The 6399-nt window shown below is 43.2% G+C and overlaps 1 protein-coding gene across 1 annotated transcript; it reads right to left on the bottom strand.

Annotated features, from left to right (window-relative positions):
• On the bottom strand, window positions 1-4080 carry si:ch73-174h16.4 (leucine-rich repeat-containing protein 14). The gene is made up of 3 exons (XM_054623128.1): window positions 3569-4080; window positions 2037-2882; window positions 1-1395 (listed from the first exon to the last, which is right to left on the bottom strand). The coding sequence occupies exons 1-3, from the start codon at window positions 3844-3846 to the stop codon at window positions 828-830; spliced, it is 1692 nt and encodes a 563-aa protein (XP_054479103.1). The 5' UTR covers window positions 3847-4080; the 3' UTR covers window positions 1-827.
• Window positions 4081-6399: the final 2319 nt, after the last annotated feature.

Here is a 6399-nt window from a genome sequence, read left to right as displayed (position 1 = left end):
ATGATTTATTCTGTGACTGACAATATGTCAATGCATTCCTGTGGTACGATGGTGATTTGATACATGCATTTTCTGATAATTGGGGATTTTTGACTTTTGACCCATAATCCAATCATTTTACAACAGAAATACAGCATGACAAATATGTAAATAAGAAAAGCCCAAAATAGAGAATACATCACTCAATTAACTGCTAGTTATTTCAAATAAGACAGAATATTTTGTAGTTACATTACTTTCCTTTTAAGCAAGAATTGTGCAAATATTTAGCAAAAACACATAAACTGAAGCCACTGTGAAACTTAGTTTTGGTTTGCGGCACAGTATGCAGATGTATTATCTGCATATATACTGAATATGAATTAATGCCTTGTATGAATAAAGTACTAGTGAAAGTTGTAATTCAAACTATACTGTTAACCTGAATATAAAGCAGTTTGGGGTACAAAAAGCATCCTTTCATTGAAGCATGAGGCTTATTACTGTCTCCATGAAGGAGTTAAGGTTTTTGACCTTCTGTCTTGTAAACAAATATAAAAAATGTCCCGTTCTTTAAACCCTCGAGGACGACACCTCATCTCACAACAATAACAAACCTGTTACTTTGGTGACACGATGTCTTCCCTTTAACCCCACCATCACCCTTAACCGTGGCTACCCTTATGAGAGACAGATGGGGATAAAGAAAATATAAAAAAACTAAATAAACAGATAGACCTGGACAATTACTATGAATGACAATGTGATTGTCAGGTGTATGTACATTGCTCTGGTATGTGTTGGTAAGCAAACTAATAAGCATCCTTGTCCTTCCTTTCACTTCTGCTCTAGTCCACTAAGTCTTTATCATAATTGAGCAGGTCGCACGTCAGAAAGAGGTCGGAGCGCCCGCTTTCTATCCGAACCCTGTTGAGCTGACCGCTGGTAATGTTGATGTCTGTGGCTTCATCCAGAGGCCAGTCCAAGAGCTGAGCACTGGAGGGCAGCTCAGGAAGGCCCGGCTGGTAGTCCTCCAGGGGGTTCGGGTACAGTAACTGACGGAGAGAGGGCATTCTCACGGCCATCCTCACCAGGTCCATGAGGCCAGCAATGGAGAGAGGGTTCAGGGCCAAAGCCAAGCTCTTGAGGGCCCTGCAGCCTCCCAGTGAGGGCAGCAAGAGTCCCAGCAGGCCGTCAGTGATGCCACAGCCGCTTAAAGTGAGGTGCTGCAGGCCAGCGGAAGCCTGGGAGAGGAGGCGACGAACAGAGTTCAGAGTGTTTTCATCCAGACGGTTCTCACTTAGATCCAGCTGCTGCAGTGTGGAAGCATGATGGCTGCAGGACAGATAGGCGAGGTCAGCTGGGCTCAGGCTCAAATACGGCAGCTCCAGTATCTCTAAAGGCTGAGGCAGGGAGCTGTAACAAAAGAACAATTAAAAAATAACGAATCATTATCAAATTCAAATATTCCATTTAAAGGCATAATTGTTTGTTTCTGTTTTTAATCTCATCATTTTAACTATTTTGGGCAGATTTGCTATAAATATTAAAATAGGTCTCCAATTTTTGAAGAAGGCGATTTAGATATGATTAGGGCTGCGACTTATTATTTCATTTTGGATTGATCTGGTGAATATTTTCTCGATCTACTGATAAATACCTGAAAAATAAATGAATACTGGATATAAAATGAAAGGAAATGGTACAAACATTACTAAAACCCAAAGTAGTTTTTTGAAATTTCTTGTTTTGTTGCACAACAATCTTATATATTAAATATACTATCAAATAAAAGCTGCAAATCCTAAATTTGTTAGACAAATTCCTAAAGGTGAGAGCCAGCTATTTCTTGGCACTTCTAATAAATTGTTCACCAAATAGCAGAATAGAAGATTTGATTCATCTCAATTAGAGATTGGTACATTTCCTTTGCGTAACCTTCTCTAAGTTGGACAAACCTAAAAATAATGTCAGTGTGCGTCAGTGATCTTTACTAGGCTTAGCGTGGAGGTACAAAGTTACAGGACAGCGTGCATACTAGGGGGACCAGGCCTTACCTAAGCAGCACACGAAGCTGTCCAGGCAGGCGCAGTGCAGTGAGGCTGAGACGTCGCAGTTCTTGTAGCTGGGTCAGACCCTGAGACAAGTCCCTCAGAGCCTCGTCCTGGCCAGGCTGGTCTCTTCGAAAATCCAAGTTACAGTAGTGCAGGCGGAGAGAGTTCAGTGCAGGGAAGGTGGAGAGCAGAGGCAGCAGCTCAGCCAAGCCAGCCACCCCGAGGCTGCTGTAGCGAACGTCGATGCCCAGGAGACCCTGGCGGGGCAGGAGGCCAAGCAGGGTCCTGATACTAGACACTGAAATCTCCTCCACACGTAGGTATCTGCACTGGAGCTTGAGGGGCGCCGATGTGCTCAGAGCCCCGCGAACACGCTCCCAAGAGCGAGCATTCACAAAAAGATCAGCTCTCACATGCACCAACACATCACAGTTTACATCTGTTTCTTCCGTCTCCTTTCTACTCCCTCCTAACCCTATAACTGCAGTCTCTCTCTTCCTCTCTACCTCCATCCTCCTTCTGACACCTTTAATCAGCTCTTCTTCACCCAGAGTCCCACCTGATTCCATCCTCTCTCCGTCATTTCCACCCAGCTCCTCATTACCCGGGCTTGCCACATCGCCATTTGTTTCCCTCTCCCTCTTCCACTCTCCCCTCTCTCTTTTCACATCTATCTCTCTCTCCAGAGCTGAGAACCTCTTCCTCTCTCGCTGTGCCCTCTGTGCTCGAGCTCTGGCCTGAACAACCATGGTGCAGAGGGCCACAGTCAGAGACCAGCCTCCCATGGGGTCTCCCATCCCTCCTTCATCTCCTTGCAGTCCACAGAGATCCAGCACTTGCAGGGCACACCTTAGGGAAAAGAGATGGGTCTTAGATGTCTCTCACAATCTTCCAACAAATCCAACAAACTTAATAAGCTGGTGAGGAAAGCCAGCTCTGTGGTGGGTCTGGAGCTGGACAGTCTGGAGTCAGTGGGTGAGAGGAGGATGAAGGCCAAACTCGGAGCCATCCTGGACAATCCCTCTCACCCTCTCCATGAGGAACTGTGGCAGCTGGGCAGCTCTTTCAGCCATCGGCTGATTCTGCCAAAGAGCAGGACGGAGCGCTTCAGACGCTCATTTGTGCCCACTGCCATCAGACTGTACAACAACAGCGGAGACCACAGTCTGTCATCATGCTGACCAGGCGCCCCTGTGGATATACTGTACATTTTTATTCCTGTTCTATCTTTATTTTGTTGTATGTATGTGTCTGTGTAGTTGTATAGTATGTGTATTTATTGTCTGTGTAGTTGTATAGTATGTGTATTTATTGTCTGTGTAGTTGTATAGTATGTGTATTTATTGTCTGTGTAGTTGTATAGTATGTGTATTTATTGTCTGTGTCTGTGTAGTTGAGCTGCTGCAACACTTGAATTTCCCCCATGGGGATCAATAAAGGAATATAATAATAATAATAATAATAATAATAATAATAATAATAATAATAATAATCCAAACACTGTATCTAGAATAATAAACTCCTCCTCCTCCTACCTTTGGTCTGACATTCCTCTCACGACTGCAAGCAGCAGGGCCTGCACGCAGAGCCGGTTTGGTCGGATCTGGCCTTGTTTTCTGCTCCTGCCGACACGCAGTGTGCGTTCAGGCCACCTCTGCACCAGCTCACCCACAGCCAGAGGCCTGCAGCCGGAGAAAGAGGCGTCCAGCAGCGGTCTGTACAGCTCCCTGGGCACCCACCTCAACCAGCAGGGGGACGAGCTGTGGTCCCTCACCACCTCCGTGGCGCAAAGACTGACCAAGGAGAGCACCATCTCTACACAGAGGAGGAGGAAGCTTTGAGCATGAAATATAGAGCAACTTTATGGCAGTAATTCGAGGCGGTCTTGTAAAAGCCCCCAAAAAAGAATTTATAACATCATCGGATATCTACTTGGAATTATTAACAATTTAAAAAATTCGCTGGTGAAATAGTAAACGCTGGAACACAACGTGAGCTAACTCTGCACATTACTGCTGCAGGAAGCTGCTGCTGAGGAGCGAGGAGTGTTTACATTTCAGACTGACGCACGCCGGTGACGTGACGCACGCCACGGTGACGCGGCACGCACAGGAGAGGCGTGGCTGTAGAAATGAAAGCATAGATTGGGTCTTGTGCACTTTTTTTCCTTACTTTTGGGCCCTTTTGTTCTTGATTGTGCACAATTATTTCCATAAAATAATTCATTATTTTTTGTAGTTTTACTGTCACCTAGTAATGTTAAATCTGCACATTGAGAGTTTATTTATTCTAAAAAGACTCCAAAAGAGACCTGAAATTACAGTACCAGTCAAAAGTTTGGACACAGCTTCTCATTCAACTACTTTGAAGAATCTAAAATATAAAACATATTCTGGTTTGTTGAGCATTTGTTTGTTTACCACATAATTCCATATGTGTTCCTTCATAGTTTGGATGTCGTCAATATTAATCTACAATGCAGAAACAAAATAATAAAAATAAAGAAAAACCATTGAATGAGAAGGTGTGTCCAAACTTTTGACTGGTACTGTATTTTAAATAAGTAAGTAAGTAAGAAAAAAATCAACAATAACTAAAAAAAAAAAAATCTTAGAAATACAGACAATAATTATAGTTATAGTATTCAATTCAATTCAATTCAGTTTATTTTGTATAGCCCAGAATCACAAATTACAAATTTGCCTCAGAGGGCTTTACAATCTGTGCACATGCGACATCCTCTGTCCTTCCCTCACATTCACAGGAAAAACTCCCCTAAAAAACCCCTTTAACAGGGAGAAAAAAGGAAGAAACCTATGGGAGAACGACAGAGGAGGGATCCTTCTCCCAGGATGGACAGAATGCAATAGATGTCATGTGTACAGAATGAGCAGCATAACAGTTCTTAGATACAACACATTCAATGTATATGACATAAATGATTCATATAATAAGACTACATATAATAACAGCAGCAATTATTACAGTAGAATTATAGCCATGAAAATAGGGATAGTAATGTGACTAATAATAATAATCGAAGTAGCAGTGGGTGTCAGTCGGCTCACAGCAGGAGGCACGACTACGGTCCAGCTACCACAACGATTCATGGAAACCTGCAGAGCGAGAAAGCAAAAGGGCTTCAGGGTGGAAGTAAAGCTAAAATGCTTAATGGTACAGGTAATAGTAATAGTAATGTGACTAGTAATAATAATAATGGTGGTAGCAGTCGGTGTCAGCAGGGCCGTAGCAGGATGCACATCCACGGTCCAGGTACAGCCACGATTTATAGAAGCCTGCGAAGCGAGAAAGCACAAAGACTCCAGGGTAGAAGCAAGTCAATAAGCGTAATAGTACAGGCAATAATAATAGTAATGTGACTAATAATGATAGTGGTAGTAGTAGTGGGTGTCAGCAGGGCCTCAGTCGGTGGCACGATGACAGTCCAAATATAACCCCGATTCCTGGGAACCTGCGAGGCGAGAAAGCACAAGAACTCCGGGGAAGAAGCAAAATCAGTAATGTGCATAAATAGGAGATTAATACATAAAGAAGGAGGGAGAGAAGAGGAGAGAGGAGCTCAGCGTATCCTAGGTAGTCCCCCGGCTGTCTAGGCATATAGCAGCATATCTAGGGGCTGGACCAAGGCGAACCTGAACCAGCCCTAACTATAAGCGCTATCAAAAAGGAAGGTCTTAAGCCTGCTCTTGAAAGTGGTGAGTGTGTCTGCCCCCGGACTGAAACTGGAACCTGGTTCCACAGAAGAGGAGCCTGATAACTGAAGGCTCTGGCTCCCATCCTACTTTTATATACTCTAGGAACCACAAGTAACCCTGCATTGATTGAGCGCAGCTCTCTAGTTGGGTAATATGGAACTATAAGTTCCTTAAGATAAGACGGTGCCTGACCAGTTAGAGCTTTGTAGGTAAGTAAAATAATTTTAAATTCTATTCTTGATTTAACAGGGAGCCAGTGCAGAGAAGCTAATACTGGAGTAATATGATCTCTTTTCTTAGTTTTTGTTAGAACACGTGCTGCAGCATTCTGGATCAACTGTAAAGATCTAAGAGACCTATTAGAGCAGCCTGATAATAAGGAGTTACAGTAATCTAGTCTAGAGGTAACAAATGCATGAACTAGTTTTTCTGCATCACTTTGAGACAGGATTTGCCTGATTTTCGCAATGTTACGTAAATGAAAAAAGGCTGTCCTTGAGATCTGTTTTATATAAGAGTTAAAAGACAGATCCTGGTCAAAGATAACTCCAAGGTTCTTAACGGTAGTGCTGGATGCTAGAGCAATGCCATCTAGAGAAACTATATCGTTAGATAATTGAATTCGAAGGTGATCTGGACCTAGTAGGATA

The sequence above is a fragment of the Anoplopoma fimbria genome, chromosome 21 (assembly GCF_027596085.1).
Source record: "Anoplopoma fimbria isolate UVic2021 breed Golden Eagle Sablefish chromosome 21, Afim_UVic_2022, whole genome shotgun sequence".
Taxonomy (NCBI): Eukaryota; Metazoa; Chordata; class Actinopteri; order Perciformes; family Anoplopomatidae; genus Anoplopoma; species Anoplopoma fimbria.
The sequence above is the reverse complement of the archived record's forward strand: the minus strand, read 5'-3'. Positions and strand labels throughout refer to the sequence as shown.

Coding starts and splice junctions, on each gene's coding strand:
- si:ch73-174h16.4 (XM_054623128.1), bottom strand. CDS start 3,846: ATGGTGCTCTCCTTGGTCAGTCTTTGCGCCACGGAGGTGGTGAGGGAC. Junction 2,883..3,568: donor AGAGGAATGTCAGACCAAAG/GTAGGAGGAGGA, acceptor CTTTTCCCTAAG/GTGTGCCCTGCAAGTGCTGG. Junction 1,396..2,036: donor CAGCTTCGTGTGCTGCTTAG/GTAAGGCCTGGT, acceptor CTTTTGTTACAG/CTCCCTGCCTCAGCCTTTAG.